This window comes from Bos indicus x Bos taurus, chromosome 1 (genome assembly GCF_003369695.1).
Source record: "Bos indicus x Bos taurus breed Angus x Brahman F1 hybrid chromosome 1, Bos_hybrid_MaternalHap_v2.0, whole genome shotgun sequence".
Lineage (NCBI taxonomy): Eukaryota > Metazoa > Chordata > Mammalia > Artiodactyla > Bovidae > Bos > Bos indicus x Bos taurus.
In genome coordinates, this window is record NC_040076.1 from 121725914 (window position 1) to 121746754 (window position 20841).

The 20841-nt window shown below is 39.5% G+C and overlaps 1 protein-coding gene across 3 annotated transcripts in view; it reads left to right on the top strand.

Annotated features, from left to right (window-relative positions):
- The window catches only part of PLSCR4 (phospholipid scramblase 4), a 42684-nt gene extending 32042 nt beyond the window's left edge, over positions 1–10642 (top strand). For 2 of the 3 annotated variants that reach the window (XM_027544045.1, XM_027544055.1), the window contains exons 5-9: positions 1209–1251; positions 2446–2672; positions 5185–5346; positions 7417–7575; positions 8532–8802. In XM_027544045.1, the coding sequence (XP_027399846.1) occupies positions 1209–1251; positions 2446–2672; positions 5185–5346; positions 7417–7575; positions 8532–8588 (648 nt within the window). In that variant the 3' untranslated portion in view covers positions 8589–8802. Of the gene's footprint in view, positions 1–1208; positions 1252–2445; positions 2673–5184; positions 5347–7416; positions 7576–8531 lie in introns of all 3 variants that reach the window. The other variant, XM_027544035.1, reaches the window with a different exon arrangement.
- The last annotated feature ends 10199 nt before the right edge of the window (positions 10643–20841 follow it).

The window sequence follows — 20841 nt, forward strand, 5'->3', positions numbered from 1 at the left end:
ACCTGATTGAGTTTTTATAAAGAAATTTTTTTTAGTCAAATAAAGATCATATCCTCTCTATACCCTCCTGTAGTTGATCATGCCACAAGACTTTTGTGTCCGTTTACATCATTTTAAATTTTGCTTATTACCACATTAATGTGGTGTTCATTAATTAGAGTATTCAACAAGTAGTTGGTGAAATATGGCATTTCAGGCAATTTTCTGGACTCACGGATTAGGAGTGATCTGATAATCTAAGTGGGGGCGACAGAGGAGGAGATGGTTGGATGGCATCACTGATTCAATGGACATGCGTTTGAGCAAACTCTGGGAGATAGGAAGGACAGGGAAGCCTAGCATGCTTCAGTCCATTGGGTCGCAGAGTCGAACACAACTTAGCGACTGAACAGCAACAGGAATTATCTAAGTTATCTAAAATTACAGCGATATGATTAGTCTGTCTTTAAGGAGGTTTCTTTTCTGCTAGAATGTTCTCGAGTATATAGATGATGGGCCAGTCAAACTGTTTATCTTTATAGTGACCCCTAAGTTAAGGAAGAAGTTGATGTAACGGTATGCCCAACCTCCATTTTCAAGGGATCGAATCCCTAAATGTTTCCTCTCCTTTGCCCTATTCCTGATCACATACTTCCAGCTCTTTAGGTCCTCCCCTGTTAAAGCTTCACTAGGGAAGCAGCAGCTCAAGTGAATGGAAATTGGTGTATTAACCTCTTTCAGAGGTACCTGTGAAGACTGGACAATCCTGTGGAAGATCCACCCTGCCTACTTCACACTCTCTAAGTCAGTGAGAAAACTGGCTTCCCTATGGCTGGTCTGTGTTAAACTGTCCTGAACTTTCTGACACCTCCAGTCTATAGGTGATATGATGGATGCTAGGAGCAATTGATGTCAACACAGCTTATTCTAGATGCTGTTACTGAAACAGGAAAATGATTTTATAATATTTTAAACAAATGTTTCAATATTTTTTGGTGGAACTGAAGGAGAGTGTTCTTTTTGGATAGCTCTGTTAATAACCACCTGATCAGGTGCTGTTAGGCTAATTTCACTTCATATGTTTTTGATTCCATTCAGTTTCAAAAAGATGTTTTTGCATCCATTGATATGTTTTAGCCTCTGTCTCATTCATTTTTTTCTAATACTGGTTTAATTTATTTCTGTTATTTCTCTCTCTCCTAATTAATTGCTTTGTTCTATCCCAACAGTTGGACAACATACACGTTCTTCAGCATTTTGAACCCCTGGAAAGTATGTATAATTTTGTAGTGTCCAGTAATATTTGAATCAGGTGGAAATTTTTATTATCCAACATCTAGTTCCTTATTTATATTGATCATTTTTAGTGTTTCAAAGAGAAAAGACTATTTTCTATTGCCCTATCTTCAAGAAAGTAACAAAGGGACTTGTGTAATTTTGTTTATTTACACATCATACCTAACACTTCAAAAGGACTTAGATTTGGTCAAACCTCCTATCCTTTATCCATCTTAACTCCTCTATATTCACTTTTCATGGACAAGGAAAGAAGAAGCCAAGAGATTAATTGAGTTAGCCAAGGGCACCTTAGTCAGCTAATCAGTGGAGGAGCTGGAATTAGTCTCAGTCTTCTGAGTTCTAAGTCCATGCTATGGAAGTAAGACGAAATCAAGGTAAACACAATGCCTATTCTCCCAAATTTCCTGACCCTCACTGAACAAGATATACACATTCATTTCATTCACTTGACCACTACATGGAGCCTTTAACTTTTCTTGGTTGGTTTTCTTATTTACAACTAGTGATGACCCTAATCATCTCAGCATATTTCATGAGCTGATTCATTCATTTATGGTCTAGTGGATAATTTCATTTAAATGGTTTTATAATTAAAGTTTTCTGAATTCAAATACTCCAGGGAATATCATTTCCAGTGTTTGCTTCTATGTGGAAAAGTTTACACTGAACTTCTTAAAAGAAATGTTTCAAATTTTCAAAATAACTTATATACTTTTAGGACAGATGAATATTATTGGGATTCTAATCATTGCATCGGAGAAGGTGATGGCACCCGACTCCAGTACTCTTGCCTGGAAAATCCCATGGACGGAGGAGCCCGGTGGGCTGCAGTCCATGGGGTCGCTCAGAGTCAGACAGGACTGAGCGACTTCACTTTCACTTTTCACCTTCATGCATTGGAGAAGGAAATGGCAACCCACTCCAGTATTCTTGCCTGGAGAATCCCAGGGACGGGGGAGCGTGGTGGGCTGCTGTCTATGGGGTCGCACAGAGTCGGACACGACTGAAGCGACTTAGCAGCAGCAGCAGCAATCATTGCATATTTTTCATTAGAAATTTTTTAAAAAGCTGTTTTGTTTTAGGCCCCTGTCAAATACTACAGAAGGACTTCATAAGGCCCATTTTAACTGCTTCTAAAATAAGAAATCTCTCTCATTTTATTTTTAGTGATAACAGGTTTTGAAACTAATAATAGATACGATATTAAAAACAACACGGGCCAGATGGTTTACTTTGTGACTGAAGACACAGATGACTACACCAGGAATGCTTACCGGACATTGAGGCCCTTCGTGCTCCGGGTCACTGACTGTATGGGCCGAGAAGTCATGACAATGCAAAGACCTTTCAGATGCACCTGCTGCTGCTTCTGTTGCCCCTCTGCCAGGCAAGAGGTAAGAGGACAGACGAGACAGAGGTCTCATCCATTGTTTTTTCCTGATCCAATTCTTCACTGCACAGTTGTGCTCCTTCCAAAGCCACAAAGGAGGGGACTTTCATGGCACAGTCAGAATGGAAGCCAGTGGGGAGGAAGGAAGCCAAATGCCAAATAATCCTAACCTATGGAGAATCACCAAGGCAGTTTCTAGTGGGTTCATGTCTTTGGGTGCTAATCAGGGGGATCAAGCACAAATTAAGGTTATTTATGACTGAAGCGACTTAGCACACATGCAGTCAATTGTTATCTATTGAATTAGAAATTAGCAATTCCACAGACTATAGCCTGGCAGGCTCTTCTATCCATGGGATTCTCCAGGCTATAATACTGGAGCGGGTTGCCATGCCCTCCTCCTGGGGAACTTCTTAACCCAGGGCTCAAACCCTCCTCTCTTAACATCTCCTTCCTGCATTGGCAGGCAGAAAGGCCATTACCTACAACACATTTATCTAAATGTTCCTATATATCCCCAAATAAGGTCACGCTAAATATAGACACACATTTAGAATTGGAAGGCACTTCAGACACTTTTACTCTACCCATTATATCTACACCTTGTTACAGATAAAGAAAGGGTGACTCAGAAAAAGAATAATTGTTTTGGTGGTGTTACAAAAAAAAATTTTTTTGGAGGATCGTGTTACATTTGGTAGATGGTGGAACTAGAAAGCAAATGTGTCAAGTTACACTTTGGTTGTTCTTCAATAATCCACGCTACCCTAGGAAAATTGTTTACTACAAAGAAAAGCAAAGCAGTTTTGAGAGTGATCCAGAAGAATTTGAATTTCAAATATGCCACTGACTTAAAGGGACCAGTTTCATGGAAGAGAGTTTTTCCATGGCCTGGGGCAGGGGTGTGGTTTGGAGATAATTTTCATAAGGAGTTCACAACCTTAGATCCCTAGCATGTGCAGTTCACAGTAGGGTTCACGCTTCTGTGAGAATCTGAGGCCACCACTGATCTGACAGGAGGTGGAGCTCAGGCAGTAATGCAAGTGATGGGAGCGAGCAGCCGTAAATACAGATACGCCTGCCACTCACTTCCTGCCACGTGGCCTGGTTCCTAACAGGCAACAGACAGGTACTGGTCCATGGCCTGGGGACTGGGGACCCCTGATTTAGCCTGTTTGAGCCTCAGTGTTCTTAATACATGAACTGGATGGAACAATATCCCTTAGATTTATTGAGATTTTAATTTTATGTTAAGTATCAGCCTTTGCAATAGAATTAACTTATAGCCCTTTCTGTGCCTTGATTTATTCACCTGTAAAATGGATATATTAATATTACTATCTCATAGGATGATTATTTTGAGGATCATGTAGTAAATAAATGTCACCTGTGTTACCATGAATGTGTGGGCTTAGTCACTTCAGTTGTGTCTGACTCTTTGCAACCCCATGGACTGTAGCCTGCCAGGCTCCTCTGTCCATGGGATTCTCCAAGCAAGAATACTGGAGTGGGTTACCATGCTCTCCTCCAGGGGATATTCTTGACCCAGGGATTGAACCTGTGTCTTCTGAAGCTCATGCATTGCAGGTGGAGTCTTTACTGCTGAGCCATGGGGAAGTCCTGTGTTAGCACAGTGCCTGGCAAATAGTGTAGCGCTCGGTGAATATTAGCAGTTGTCAGATAGCTTACTCCTTTGTCACTATTGTCTTTGTAACAACTGTCATATTTGAGATGAATCTCCACCTCATCCCATACTTGTATGCACATTCTGTTGTCTTCACAGCATTTAATTTTCAGAATGGCTCATTCCCTTTTCTATTATAATTGTCATGTCTGAGATGTCAATCTAAGAAGCTAGCATGTTACTTTTTTGTGGATTGTGCCACAAGACATGAGACCCCTAGGTCAGGGACAAAGAACTTTTTTACAGCCCAGTAAGCAGCATGAGGGGCTTCTCTAGTGCTTCAGATGGTAAAGAATCCACCTGCGGATGCAGGAAATGCGTGTTTGATCCCTGGGTTGGGAAGATCCCCAGGAGAAGGAAACAGCAACCAAATCCAGTATTTTTGTCTGGAAAATCCCACGGACAGAGGAGTCTGGCAGGCTACAGTGCATAGGGTTGCAAAGAGTCGTATAGGACTTAGCAACCAAACCACCATCACCAAGCAGCATGAGCTCCAGCACATGTGCATCGGTTCCCTCCTCCCCATATTCTACAGAGATGACTCAGAGGATCCCAAGTAGATGCTCCATATACAGCTGAGGAACACAGAGCCTAGAGAACTGACCATTTTATAACCAGCAGTAATTTTGTCCTGAAGGGAACATGGCCTCATCTCTCAAGGCTGTTCTCTGACATACTATCCTAAGAAATAGCCCAGGGAAAATGGAAGACTCTATACCAATGACAGTTTCCCTAGTTCTGGAAAGAATCAAGAACACATCTAGTGTGTGTGTGTGTGTGTGTGTGTTAATAGGGCATATTCACCCACCTCTGTCCCTGCTTCATTTGGCAGCTGGAGGTGCAGTGTCCTCCTGGCGTCACCATTGGCTTTGTAGCTGAACACTGGAACCTGTGCAGGGCAGTGTACAGCCTCCAAAATGAGAAGAAAGAAGATATGATGGGAGTACTCGGGCCATGTTCCACCTATGGCTGTGGTTCAGATTCTGTTTTTGAGGTAAACAAATCTAAACATGTTTCTACAATTTTTTTCTACATGTACTAACAGGCCCCAGAATGATCTGGCTTTAGATGATTTTTTGTGTGTGTATAAATGAATAGTGTGAGGAAAGAGTTAACTAACAGGTTGACATCAAGAAGTTTTCAGATTATTTTTAAGGGATTGCTTAATGCTTTCCACAAATATTTTGTATGATTTCTGTGTTGGATGAAAATAAGAAACCATTTAAAATATTAAACTTGAGACTAAATAGCCTGACCTAATGCATTCATTTTATTCTTGGCTATTTTTCACTAACGATTTTACCAAGGATTTCCAATCAGAATATAGGTCCTGAGTAATGAAGAGGCCCCACATACCACAGAACAAATAGAACATCCCTGAAGTTGTGCAAGATAGAAGCCTGCTGCATCCTCAAAACACAATACAATGCTCATAACATGCATAAAACTTACAGTAGATTATAAAATTTTCTGGAAAAAGAAAAATCCTTCTGTTTTGGCTTTATCTCAGTGGCTGCAGAATGGTATCTCTAAGGTGAAAGTCACTCAGTCATGTCTGACTCTTTATGACCCCATGGACTGTACTGACCCCATGGACTGTACAGTCCATGGAATTCTCCAGGCCAGAATTCTGAAGTGGGTAGCCTTTCCCTTCTCCAGGGGATCTTCCCAAGCCAGGAATTGAACCCAAGTCTTCAGCATTGCAGGTGGATTCTTTATCAGCTGAGCCCTAAGGGAGTTGAATGATATCTTACTACCCTACAGTTTTGACAAAGGAGATTCCTGGGCTCCTTAAAGCGTTCTTCCTAATGCTTTGGAATTCAACAAGACTTATAATCTAAAATTGCTCATTCAAATATTTTTTATGACACCCAGTAAACTTCCCTTAGTTCTTGTTTTACATAACCGTATTGTCAACCATTACTTATTTATAAAAAGACCATTGTAGATAGGTAGAAAATTAAGTTAAGCCAGATTTTGAGGGCAGGGTGTTTGGATCATTCTAATCACCAAAAAGTGGTATTTGTGTGTTTTCCTTGTGGCAAGTACCAGAATCTCCCTTTTAGAAGCTGAAGCCCTTTGAGATTCTGAGACTGTTTAAGAAGACAGGACTGGGACTTTGCTGCTGGTCCAGTGGTTAAGAATCTGCCTTGCAATGCAGGGGATTAGAGTTTGATCCCTGGTCAGGAAACTAAGATCCCGCATACTACAGAGCAACTAAGCCCTTGCACCACAACTGCTGAGCCCATGGGCTACAGCTAGAGTCTGTGCACCACAACCAAAGATCCCATGTGCCACAACTAAGACCCAATGCAGCTAAATAAGTAAATAAATATTTTAAAGAAGAACACAGCACCCACAGAAGCCTGAGTGATTACATGGATTCTATGAAGTGCAATGAAGTAGACCACCTTGGACTGTAGCCCACCAAGCTCTTCTGTTCAAGGAATTCTGTAGGCAGTGCTGGAGTGGATTTCCATTCCCTCCTCCAGAGGCTCTTTCTGACCCAGGGATCAAACCCGGGTCTCCTGCAAGGTGGGAAGATTCTTTACCATCTGAGCCACCAGGAAAGCCCCAAATAAATGAATAAATACTAGAAAAAAGAAAAAGAAGAAGAAAAGCACAGGACCCATAGAAGCCTGAGTGATTGCATGGATTTTGTGAAGTACAGTAAAGCAGACCATCTTTCCCTCCAGTGGAGAGACTCCCTCCCAATCCATAATTCCCACCCTTTACTTTAGGGAAAGAATTTCAAAATCAGTTTAAATCATACCTCCACTGAAAGGCTTTCCTAATAACTCAGTGGAGGATGAAGAAAGAACATGGGGCTTGAGAATTGTAAGATATTCCCCGGCTCGGTCATTAACCAGTTGCAGGGCACTTAACTCTTCCTGGCCATAATTCCCTATTTGAAATTTTATTATTACTATATTCATTTCCTGCCCTATGTTTGTACTGAAAAGTAGTGAAAGTGACCTCAGGGTGAACTGCTTATAAACAGGAGAATAAAGCATGTGTTTTAACACCTTTTAATCATCCTAAAGTCATATTCTTATCTTTCTAGATCCTGTCCCTGGATGGTGTTTCCATTATTGGCAGTATCACTCGGAAGTGGAATGGTGTGTTATCAGCAATGAGCGATGCTGACCACTTTGAAATTCACTTCCCATTAGACCTGGATGTGACCATGAAAGCCATGATTTTTGGAGCTTGCTTCCTCATTGTAAGCCTTTTGCTGTTGAGCTATTCTGAGAGAATTATTCTTTCTGATGAGAAGTAGCATATGTAGTAGAAAGGCAATAAGGTTTGAAACTGACTCTGCCACTTACTGATTATGTCTTGTTATTCAGTCCCTAAGTTGTGTCCGACTCTTTGTGAGTTATATGTCTTGCAAAGTGTTTAACAATTGCAAGCCTCAGTTTCCTCATTTGTAAAATGGAAATGAAATATGTATATATAAATATATATATATATATTCCAGGGTTATAAATACTAGCTATTATATTAGTAAAGGAGCCAGGACCATGCTTGAAAGATACTAAGCATCCACTCAATGTAATTGTCATCATTGCATGTTACTTATTATTCTCACTACTTAAAGATGCCTATCCTTTGATTTCTTAATGAAATAAAATAAGTCTAAAGCTGATGTTTTTTCTCTTCACCTATTACCTCTTTGTCAATGTACTCCTTGGTGTTGTACCATCCTATATTTATTAGGTACAATTCCTTTGCTATATTTCTGATTAATGGCTAATATTCTTAAGTAAAGCATAGAAATAAAACTGGTAGCATTTACCTTAAAATATCTATTTAACATATTGCAATTATATGTTTAACTTGTTTAATCCTTTTTAAAACATGTTTAATATAGATTATCAAGTTTTTCTCATTTCAACAATGAAAATTTAGTTAATTGGTACCCCAAGTGGAAAGTTTATTGACTGCTGACAGTTTCAAATTTGCAATTGCTGTTCTTCCTATTAGGTTCTCTTCATGAAGATTTCACTAAAGATTTCATGATTTATTCTTACCTGAAATGAGAAAATTACCTGTTAAGTTATAAAGAGTGACATTTTATGCATTGCACTTAATTACTTATGTACTGTTTTATTTGTATAATTATTTATCTATCTAATTTGATATTTATTATACATATAATTATTTTTCTAATTTCAGGACTTCATGTATTTTGAAAGCTCTCCACCACAGCATTCAAACATTCATCATCATTGATGGAACTACACATCAGCAATGATGATTAATTAAAGAAAAATTTAGAAAAGTTGCCTGGGCTCATAGTCAACCCTCAACTATTCACAAATATATTTATCTGCTTTTGCATATTAATGTTGTTGGATGTTAGCATTGACAGGTAGGCTGAGAGTGTAAGTGGAAGAACACATCAGTTGTGTATCTGTGTCTACTTGGTAAATAGGGAGTTTATCATGAAAAAACTATGACTTATTAACCAACTGAATATATATATATATATATATATATATATATGGTGAACTTGGAAACACTTTAAACATGAGATAAGAGAAAATGAATCCCAAAGCTCTTACAGTAATTGATAGTAAAATTATGGTCTTTTAAGAGCAATCTTTGTTGAGATAGAGTCATGTAGGCTCTATCTCTAACCCTTTCCTCTCCTTCATGTCCAGTTGCTGAAGACAAATTTGATTCTAGGTGAAAAGAATGATACACTTCATTATTAAAAACAGAAAGGGAAGGCAGATAGAAATATTATATTTTATTGCACAAGGAAAATTTACTTGTGCAAATGTATCAGAAACTTGTTTTGCAAACTTATGAAAATTTCCATGGAAATTTTTATTTTATTACAAAATAAAACATGTTTTTCATATCATAAGGTTATATTTCCCATGCTTCATTTACTAGCATGCACAATCAGGAGCTGTCTCCATATGAAGATAGGGTCAGACTATCAGGAAAAGAGGTAACCAGGGCCATGACCAGTCTGGATCTCTGAGCAATTTAGAGACATCAGTGCCCTTATGAGAAGCTTTCATTTGATACATTTAACCTCTCTTGGCTGTAGATGCCTTACATATAAAATAGGTTTGGTCAAATCTCTATGACTGCCTGTTAAACCTTTGTATCTCATTTGATATGAACCAGAAGAGATGATTTTTTTTTTCCTCTTAAAAGAAGATCCCTGATTCAAACCAGGCTGTTCAAACTGCAGAAGTTGGAGTTTCACTTTCAAATTTTGAAATGTGATATTCTGTGTAGCATTTTGTAAATGCAAAAAAATGCAAAAGCAGAAACTGTGTAATATTACTTTGCTGTTTTTAATTTAAATGATAGATAAGTCTGTATCTAGGAAAAGAAGGTGATAAAAGAGCCAACATGGTACTTCTCTGGGATCTATAGCTAATCAGTAAAGGTTATTTGGACTAACATAGTAAACGTAAAAATTGTACTTGTTTGTATTTGCTAAAAGCACAGTGTATTAGTGAACACACTCTGATACATCAGCTTGCCTCTGCTGCACTTTAGTTTCCTATTTGGACATGAACTGTGTTCTTTCAACACAACCAGTATATAGAATGGAATGTATCCTGCTGCTGCTTATTAAAAGAAGCAAGACTGAGTGTGCTTAAGTATGAGATGAAAGCCTTTGCCCATTGAATTTCCTATTGAAGTTTGTATTGAAGTGAAAGAAAGGTGCCTCATTTTTAAATTATTTTCATGTTTTCATGATGTGTTGTTTTACCCAGTTTCTTGTAATGTTCACTTTTATATGTTACTGCTAGCTTTCTAAAAAAAAAAATGTAAAATCTGCTGCTTTCTAAGATAATAATTTTATTTGGAAAGGTATTTGTCATCTTAGATAGACAGATATATTATTTCTTGTAATGATGTATGACATTTGATATAACAAGTGAGACAATAGTATTCAGAAAGTTTACCACATAAGCATTTCATTTTTATTTGCTACATTCCTACATTCTAAGACCTGATGCATAATACTAGGAAAAAATTAGTTTTAGCATGACATTTAAAATTTCTATTAAAAATTTTTGCAGTAGTAACACGTCTCTTACAATTTCCTTCTTTAAAATAATATTGTTTCTTATGTTTTAATACTACAGTTTATATTATAACTTTTGTATTTCTTATATAAAAATATACAATATTTCATTGTGTAAAACTGATCAGACTGATTAACAAAACAAGCTCTTTTCTGATATGTGTGTGTTTTCATGTTTCATCATATTGTTTTTGGCTTCTAAATAAACATAATATGGTTTATAGTAAAATACTGTTTCATTTTTGCCTTGTGATTGAGTCTTTGCAATAGACTGTATCCTCCCTCAAAAAAAGTTATGGGTTACCCGAATGTGATGGTGTTTGGAGTGGAGCCTTTAGGAGATGAAAGGTCATGCAGGTGAAGCCCTCATGAATGGGATTCAGTTCAGTTCAGTTGCTCAGTCATGTACAACTCTTTGCAACCCCATGAATCGCAGCACACCAGGCCTCCCTGTCCATCACCAACTCCCAGAGTTCACTCAGACTCACATCCATCGAGTTGGTGATGCCATCGAGCCATCTCATCCTCTGTCGTCCCCTTCTCCTCCTGCCCCCAATCCCTCCCAGCATCCAATGAGTCAACTCTTCGCATGGGGTGGCCAAAGTATTGGAATTTTAGCTTTAGAATCAGTCCTTCCAATGAACACCTAGGACAGATCTTTAGAATGGACTGGTTGGATCTCCTTGCAGTCCAAGGGACTTTCAAGAGTCTTCTCCAACACCACAGTTCAAAAGCATCAATTCTTCAGCACTCAGCTTTTTTCACAATTCAACTCTCACGTTCATACATGACCACTGGAAAAACCATAGCCTTGACTAGACGGATCTTTGCTGGCAAAGTAATGTCTCTGCTTTTTAATGTGCTGTCTAGGTTAGTCATAACTTTCCTTCCAAGGAGCAAGAATATTTTAATTTCATGGCTGTAATCACCATCTGCAGTGATTTTGGAGCACAAAAAAATAAAGTCTGACACTGTTTCCACTGTTTCCCCATCTATTTCCCATGAAGTGATGGGACTGGGTGCCATGATGATCTTAGTTTTCTGAATGTTGAGCTTTAAGCCAACCTTTTCACTCATCTCTTTTACTTGCATTAAGAGGCTTTTTAGTTCCTCTTCACTTTCTGCTATAAGGGTGGTGCATCTGCATATCTGAGGTTATTGATATTTCTCCTGGCAATCTTGATTCCAGCTTGTGCTTCTTCCAGCCCAGCGTTTCTCATGATGTACTCTGCATAGAAGTTAAATAAGCAGGGTGACAATATACAGCCTTGACGTACTCCTTTTCCTATTTGGAACCAGTCTATAGTTCCATGTCCAGTTCTAACTGTTGCTTCCTGACCTGCATATAGGTTTCTCAAGAGGCAGGTCAGGTGGTCTGGTTTTCCCATCTCTTGAAGAATTTTTCACAGTTTATTGTGATCCACACAGTCAAAGGCTTTGGCATAGTCAATAAAGCAGAAGTAATGTTTTTCTGGAACTCTCTTGCTTTTTCCATGATCCAGCGGATGTTGGCAATTTGATATCCAGTTCCTCTGCCTTTTCTAAAACCAGCTGGAACATCTGGAAGTTCACAGTTCACATATTGCTGAAGCCTGGCTTGGAGAATTTTGAGCATTACTTTACTAGTGTGTGAGATGAGTGCAATTGTGCAGTAGTTTGAGCATTCTTTGGCATTGCTTTTCTTTGGGATTGGAATGAAAACTGACCTTTTCCAGTCCTGTGGCCACTGCTGAGTTTTCCAAATTTGCTGGCATATTGAGTGCAGCACTTTCACAGCATCATCTTTCAGGATTTGAAATAGTTCAACTAAAATTCCGTCACCTCCACTAGCTTTGTTCGTAGTGATGCTTTCTAAGGCCCACTTGACTTCACATTCCAGGATGTCTGGCTCTAGGTGAGTGATCACACCATCGTGATTATCTTGGTCATGAAGATCTTTTTTGTACAGTTCTTCTGTGTATTCTTGCCACCTCTTCTTGATATCTTCTGTTTCTGTTAGGTCCATACCATTTCTGTCCTTTATCGAGCCCAGTGCCCTTATAATCTGCCAACCTTGATCTTGAACTTCCCACACTTCAGAGCCATCAGAAATCAATACATTGTTTAAGCCACTCAGTCTACAGTATTTATGTAATAGCAGCCCAAACAGACAAAGAAATTGGTACTGAGAAGAGACAATGGTGCATAGCAAATATGTAAAAATGTGGTACTGGGTGAGGAATAGAGGCTAGAATTTTGAAGTGCATACTGAAAATAACATAGATTGCCATGAACAGAATTTTAAAGATGATTCTGATGAGAGCTCAGAAAGAGGAACATTGTAGAAAAACACCTTACTCTTCTTAAAGAATACCTGTCTAACCATAGGATGCTGGTAAAAATATGGACAATAAAGACCAGGATGGAAATGAGGAACTGATTATTGAAAACTGTAAGAGATGCAATCCTTATTGTAAAGTAGCAAAAAAAAATGAAAAGAAACACTGAATTGTGTTTCTGTTTAGTCTTTGGTAAAAGGTAGAACTTGCAAGTGGTGAAACAGAATACCTAGCTGAAACAATTTCTAATCAAAATGTTGAACTGCAGCTTGGCTCTTCCTGACTGCTGACAGTAAAATTCAAACTGAGAGACTGGACTTAAAGATGGGGATTGTTAAACAACACGGAAGCAGAATTTAAGATTAGGAAGATCCTCAGCCTATCCATCTTGCAAAAAAATGAGACCACTGAGGATGTGGCCAAGTGACTGAGAAAGAGGTTAGTATGGATCTGATCAGAAGCCAGTTACTACTCTCCAAGACAATGAAGAATGATCCCCAAAGGGGATTCAGAGAAAACCAAGCTGCCACTCCCAGAACCAAGCTGCCACTCTCATCACGGGCCCTGAGTGCAAGGGCCTGGGGAGCAGAAGGGCCAACCAGCACCTGTGGGACCTTGGTGCCAGCTGTTTGGTGCCACCTCACAGGCAGGGCTCTGGTCTCTGTAGTCTGGTGCCACACCCCAACACTGAAGACACGCTCTGGGATTGGGTTGGCCAAAAAGTTCATTTGAGTTTTCTTATACCATGGAAAATCAATGAACTTTTTGGCCAGCTCACTAGCCTGCAGTGCAGCACAAGTCTCAGGGGTTGCCCTTCCAGAGAGCACAGACAGAAAACTTTGGTGATGACCATTCGACCTGTCTCCACTGGCACAAGCCTGGCAGAGGGGGAGGGAGAGGCATGGTTGCCTCCACCTAGATTTCAGAGGATGGGGCCATCTGAGAGAGTCATGGGCCAAGGACCCCAGACTCAGAGAGTCACGGAGTCCAGGCAGGGAATGGCTACAGCCCTTCCTGTGGAGCCCAGGGGTTATACTGCCATCCCAATGGGTCTAAAAGACAAAGCATTGAGTCAAAGGAGATTATTCTTGAGCCTTAAGGTTTAATGTTGTTTGTGCTCTTCTATTTTGAATGTACTTGGGACCTGTCCTCCTTTATTCTTCTCTGTTCTACCCTTTGGGATTGGAAATGTCTATCCTATGCCTGCTCCACCATTGTATTTTGGAAGCATATGTTGTTTGATTTCATGGGTTAACAGCTGGAGAGCAATTTGCCTCAGGTTGAATCATACCTTGCATCTCATCCACACTTGAACTGAATAATACTCAGATAAGACTTCGAACTTCACAGGAGTAACTAGCTTTCTGATATAACCAAATTATTTATGAGTACTTATTTCAAACCCACTTATTTAAGACACATTTAAATTTTAAGTATGATTTCAATGCCAGTATATCCTGTAGAAAAGCTGCTAGAAATTGTAACTGTCATTTAAGGCATTTTTTCCTTAATGACAGATTTCCAAGAAATGTTACAAAAAATATGGCTACTGGACTAATTTACTAGCTGAATTTTCCAACCAACTAGATGCTAAATTAAGCTCAAGTATAGAATAAGCAGTGATTCCAGGGAATGGCATCCTGCCTCTGATGGGATTGCTGGCTACTTTTCAGTCCTTTCTCCTCCCAGTATTCAAGGTTTAATGTAATTTATATTTAAAGATGAAAGTTTGGGAAAACTATAGGCCTGGATTTAATAAATGAACACCAAATTCAGATTTTTGGCTAGAAACAGCTAATATTTAAAATGGATCTATTACCATAAGTTGGTTGACCATCACAGTGCATTTCTCATTAGCCTCTAGGTCTCCTAAATGGTGAAATAAACTCAGAAGAGAGAAAAACAAAATAATACATTCCAAATGTAGTCAGAGTGAGGCAACATAGTGTGCTCAGATCAGATCAGATCAGTTGCTCAGTTATGTCCAACTCTTTGCAACCCCCTGAATCGCAGCACGCCAGGCCTCCCTGTCCCTCACCAACTCCCGGAGTTCACTCAGACTCATGTCCATTGAGTCAGTGATGCCATCCAGCCATCTCATCCTCTGTCGTCCCCTTCTCCTCCTGCCCCCAATCCCTCCCAGCATCAGAGTCTTTTCCAATGAGTCAACTCTTCGCATGAGGTGGCCAAAGTACTGCAGTTTCAGCTTTAGCATCACTCCTTCCAAAGAAATCCCAGGGCTGATCTCCTTCAGAATGGACTGGTTGGATCTCCTTGCAGTCCAAGGGACTCTCAAGAGTCTTCTCCAACACCACAGTTCAAAAGCATCAATTCTTCGGTGCTCAGCCTTCTTCACAGTCCAACTCTCACATCCATACATGACCACTGGAAAAACCATAGCCTTGACTAGACGAACCTTTGTTGGCAAAGTAATGTCTCTGCTTTTGAATATGCTATCTAGGTTGGTCATAACTTTCCTTCCAAGGAGTAAGGGTCTTTTAATTTCATGGCTGCAGTCACCATCTGCAGTGATTTTGGAGCCCAGAAAAATAAAGTCTGACACTGTTTCCACTGTTTCCCCATCTATTTCCCATGAAGTGGTGGGACCAGATGCTATGATCTTCATTTTCTGAATGTTGAGCTTTAAGCCAACTTTTTCACTCTCCACTTTCACTTTCATCAAGAGGCTTTTGAGTTCCTCTTCACTTTCTGCCATAAGGGTGGTGTCATCTGCATATCTGAGGTTATTGACATAGTGTGCTACATGATTACAAATACATGGTTAACAATAGCACGTTGTAAGAATTCATTCAGTAGACATTCACCTCTGCCTAATGAATGACAATAAAGTCAGTGAAAATATTTTTGCAATATTTGTTAAGTTGTTATTGTTTAGTCACTAAGTTGTGTCTGACTCTTTTCTCCATGGACTTTGGCCTGCCAGACACCTCTGTCCATGGGATTTCCCAAGCAAGAATACTAGAGTGGAGTGCCATTTCCTTCTCTAGGGGATCTTTCTGACTCAGGGATTGAACCAACATCTTCTGCATTGGCAGGCAGATTCTTTACCACTGAGCCACCAGGGAAGTCCAATATTTGTTATCAGTTCAGTTCAGTCACTCAGTCATATCTGACTCTTTGCCACCCCATGAACCACAGCATGCCAGGCCTCCCGGTCCATCACCAACTCCCAGAGTACACCCAAACCCATGTCCATTGAGTCGGTGATACCATCCAACCATCTCATCTTCTGTCGTCCCCTTCTCCTCCTGCCCTCAATCTTTCCCAGCATCAGGGTCTTTTCCAATGAGTCAGCTCTTCACATCAGATGGCCAAAGTATTGGAATTTCAGCTTCAACATCAGTCCTTCCAATGAATACCCAGGACTGTTCTCCTTTAGGATGGACTGGTTGGATCTCCCTGCAGTCCAAGGGATTCTCAAGAGTATTCTCCAACACCACAGTTCAAAAGCATCAGTTCTTCAGCACTCAGCTTTCTTTATAGTCCAACTCTCACATCCATACATGAACACTGGAAAAACCATAGCTTTGACTAGACGGACCTTTGTTGACAAAGTAATGTCTCTGCTTTTGAATATACTGTCTAGGTTGGTCATAACTTTCCTTCCAAGGAGTAAGCATCTTTTAATTTCATGGCTGCAATCACCATCTGCAGTGATTTTGGAGCCCAGAAAAATAAAGTCTGCCACTGTTTCCACTGTTTCGCCATCTATCTGCCATGAAGTGATGGGACTGGATGCCATGATCTTAGTTTTCTGAATGTAGAGCTTTAAGCCAACTTTTGCACTCTCCTCTTTCACCTTCAAGAGTAGCCAGTAAAAAGTTTTAACATGCTCTCTACTATTTCACTCTATCAATCATTACTTTATTAAACATCTACTCCATTCAGACACTGGGATACTTGTGAGTCAGAAGGAAGCACAAATGTGAAAAGGACATAATTATTAGCTCACAACCTAGAGTGTGAGACATTTTTAAGCAGGACCATTGTGGACATGTGTTCAATGGGATGTTGGCACATTCAGTAGAGACCATGTCTCTAGCATGATGTCAAGTGTTGGGTAATATATTTCTGTCCCATTGACTCAGATAGTTCAAGCTGGCTGGTTGTGTCATATGCTCAGGTAAACTTCTTGTCACTCCTGGAGATGAATAAGATGAGTTTTATAGCATGTTGGCAAACTGAATACACGGTAAATATAATGGAAATGGTAAATTTGACAAATTTTTATCAAAGTAGGAATTGATGGTTTATTACATAAAAATAAAGCCTAGGACAGTGATGCATTTAAGATGCTCAACAAACGTTTTGTTATCTTAAAAGCATTTATTTATGTATAATTGACACGTAATGTTATATTGGTGTCAGGTATGTAACATAATAATTTGATAATTGTAAATACTGCAATATGATCACCACACTAAGTCTACAGGCATACCTGGAAGATACTGCAGGTTCAGTTCCAAACCAACACAAGAAAGCAAATATTACAATTAAGTAATTCACACAAATTTTTTTTTTATTTCTCAGTGCACATAAAAGTTATGTGAATACTGTACTGTAGTTTATTAAGAATGAAATAATACTTATGTCTAAAAAATAAATAATTTTAAAATAGTTTACTGCTAAAAGATGCTGTCATTTGAGTTTTTAGCAAGTTGTAATAACATTAGACATCACTGATCACATATTACTGTACAAAATATAACAGTAATGAAAAAGTTTGATGTATTGCAAAATCACCCTAAAATATGACACAGAGACATGAAGTGAGCAAATGCTATTGGGGGAAATAGCAAATGCTATTGGGGGGAAAATGGCACTGATAGACTTGCTCTACGCAGTTCAGTTCAGTTGCTCAGTTGTGTCCGACTCTTTGCGACCCTATGGACCATAGCACACCAGACCTCCCTGTCCATCACCAACTCCCAGAGTTTACCCAAACTCATGTCCATTGAATCAGTGATGCCATCTAGCCATCTCATCCTCTGTTGTCCCCTTTTCCTCCTTCCCGCAATCCCTCCCAGCATCAGGGTCTTTTCCAATGAGTCAGCTCTTCACATCAGGTGGCCAAAGTATTGGAGTTTCAGCTTCAGCATCAGTCCTTCCAATGAACACCCAGGACCCATCTCCTTTAAGATGGACTGGTTGGATCTCCTTGCAGTCCAAAGGATTCTCAAGAGTCTTCTCCAACACCACAGTTCAAAAGCATCAATTCTTAGGCACTCAGCTTTCTTTATAGTCCAACTCTCACATCCATACATGATTACTGAAAAAACCATAGCCTAGACTAGACAGAACTTTGTTGGCAAAGTAATGTCTCTGCTCTTTAATATGCTATCTAGGTTGGTCATAACTTTCCTTCCAAGGAGTAAGTATCTTTTAATTTTATGGCTGTAGTCACCATCTGCAGTGATTTGGAGCCCCCCAAAATAAAGTCTGTCACTGTTTCCACTGTTTCCCCATCTATACAAGGTTGCCATCAACCTGCAATTTGTAAAAAACGTAGTATCTGCAAAGCATAATAAAGTGAAGTAAAATGAGGTATGCTTGTAGTTTCTGTCATCATAAAAATTAACTTTTAAGATTTATTCTCTTGGCAACTTTCAAGGATGTCCTGCAGTACAGTGTTACAGACTATAGATACCATGCTGCACATTATATGCCAGTGAGTTATTTATTTCATAAGTTTGTGCATCTTGACACCCCTCACCTATTTTGCCCACTACTTCCCTCTCCCCTCTGGAAACCACCATTCTATTCTCTGTACCTATGATATTTGTTTTGTTTTTTGTTGTTCAGTCGTAAGTTGTGTCTGACTCTGCAACTCCATGGACTGCAGCACACCAGTCTCCCCTGTTATTCACTATCTCCCAGAGTTTGCTCAAACTCATGTCCATTGAGTTGGTGATGCCATCTAAGCAGCGCATCCTCTGCCACTCCCTTCTCCTTTTGCCTTCAATATTTACCAGCATCAGGGTCTTTTCCAATTAGTCAGTTCTTTGCATCAGGTGGCTGAAGTACTTGAGCTTCAGTGTCAGCATCAGTCCTTCCAATGAATATTCAGGATTGATTTCCTTTAGGATTGACTGGTTTAATCTCCTTGCAGTCCAAGGGACTTCCAAGAGTCTTTTCCAGTACCACAATTCAAAAACATCAGTTCTTCTGCTCTCAGCCTTCTTTATGGTCCAACTCTTACATCCATACATGACTACTGAAAAAACCTTAGCTTTGACTAGACAGACCTTTGTCAGCAATGTGATTTGTTTTTTAGGTCCCACATATAAAGGAAATCATTCAGTAGTTATCTTTCTCTGTCTGACTAATTTCTGTAACATAATTACCTAAGGTCCATCCATATTTTCCATAAATGGCGAGATTTCATTCTGTTCGTGGCTGGTAGTATTCCATTGTGTACATGTGGATAGGTAGATAGAGATATATACCTATATGAAGATATACTACAATTTCTTTAGCCCTTCATCTTTCAGTAGACGCTTAGGTTATTTCCATAGGTCTTACCTATTTATGGAAAACAATGCTGCAATGAACATGGGGGTGCATGTGCCTTTTTTGAATTATTGTTTTTGTTTTTGTTGGGAAAATACCAAGAAGTAGAATTGCTGGGTTGTATGTTAGTTCTGTTTTCACTTTTCTGAGGCACCTGCACCATATTTTCCATAGGGACTGCACCAGTTTACATTCCCACCAACTGTGCACAAGGGATCACTTTCCTGCACGTCCTCTCCTACACTGTTATCTTTTGTCTTTTTATTGATCCCCATTCTGACAGGTGTGAGGTGATGTCTCATTGTGGTTTTGATTCACATTTCCTGATGATTAGTGATGCTGAATATTTTTTAATGTGCCTATTGACCATCTGCATATCTTCTTTGGAAAAATATCTATTCATATTCTCTGCCCATAGTTTGGCTTTTTGCTATTGAGTTTTATGAATTCTTTTTGTATCTTAGATATATGCTTTGCAAAGATTTTCTCACATTCAGTATGCTGTCCCTTCATTTTGTTGATGGTTTCCTTTGCTATGCAGAAGCTCTTTTGTAGTACCACTTATCTATTTTTGTTCAGTTGCTTTACTTTCAGAGTCACATCACACTGCCAGCAAGGCAGTGGGAAAAACGCCCTGACTGTGCCTGCCTGCCAGCTTCAGTCATGCAGCAAGAGAGAAGCTTTTGTGTGGGTGACTGCAGGCGTTAGCAAAAGAGTGGGAGAATGATGTGATGACTCACGCTCATGGGTCCACTGGTCCAAGCCAGCTTTAGTGAGGCAGCAAGAGTGTGTCACATCCACATATGCCCTGCTGTGCTATCAGGGTAGAAAGGGAGTATGAAATCCACTATTGCCTATTTCTCTGGAGAGAGTCCCAACACCCCACTGCCTCTCTAACAGCACTAAATTTTTTTAGTGTTCCTGATACTTTGGTTAGGTAATGAGTGATTCATTTAAAATGGTGCCAGCTCTAATGGAAAAAAAATACTAAAAAGTATTTATATGGATAGATATATTATATATACACATATCTTTATATAAATGTATATAACTGAATCACTTTGCTGTATACCTGAAACTAACACAGAATTGTGAGTCAACTATTTCAATGAAAATGTTTTAAAAACCGGGTACAATACAACTATGATATTTAAAAGCAAAAATAATAAAATGGTGCCAGTTCTTCTGTAATTCAGGCTTACATAAATTTATTTGGGGAAATTTCAAGAACATTTGGAGAAGGCAATGGCAACCCACTCCAGTACTCTTGCCTGGAAAATCCCATGGACAGAGGAGCCTGGTAGGCTGCAGTCCATGGGGTCCCGAAGAGTTGGACACGACTGAGCAACTTCACTTTCACTTTTCACTTTAATGCATTGAAGGAAATGGCAACCCACTCCACTGTTCTTGCCTGGGGAATCCTGGGGACAGGGGAGCCTGGTGGGCTACCATCTATGGGGTTGCACAGAGTCGGACACGACTGAAGCGGCTTAGCAGTAGCAGCAGCAAAAACATTCTTTTTTCCTTGAACAGTTTTAAGAAAACATGTGGCTCAAATTGTCTTAGCTAACAGGCATTA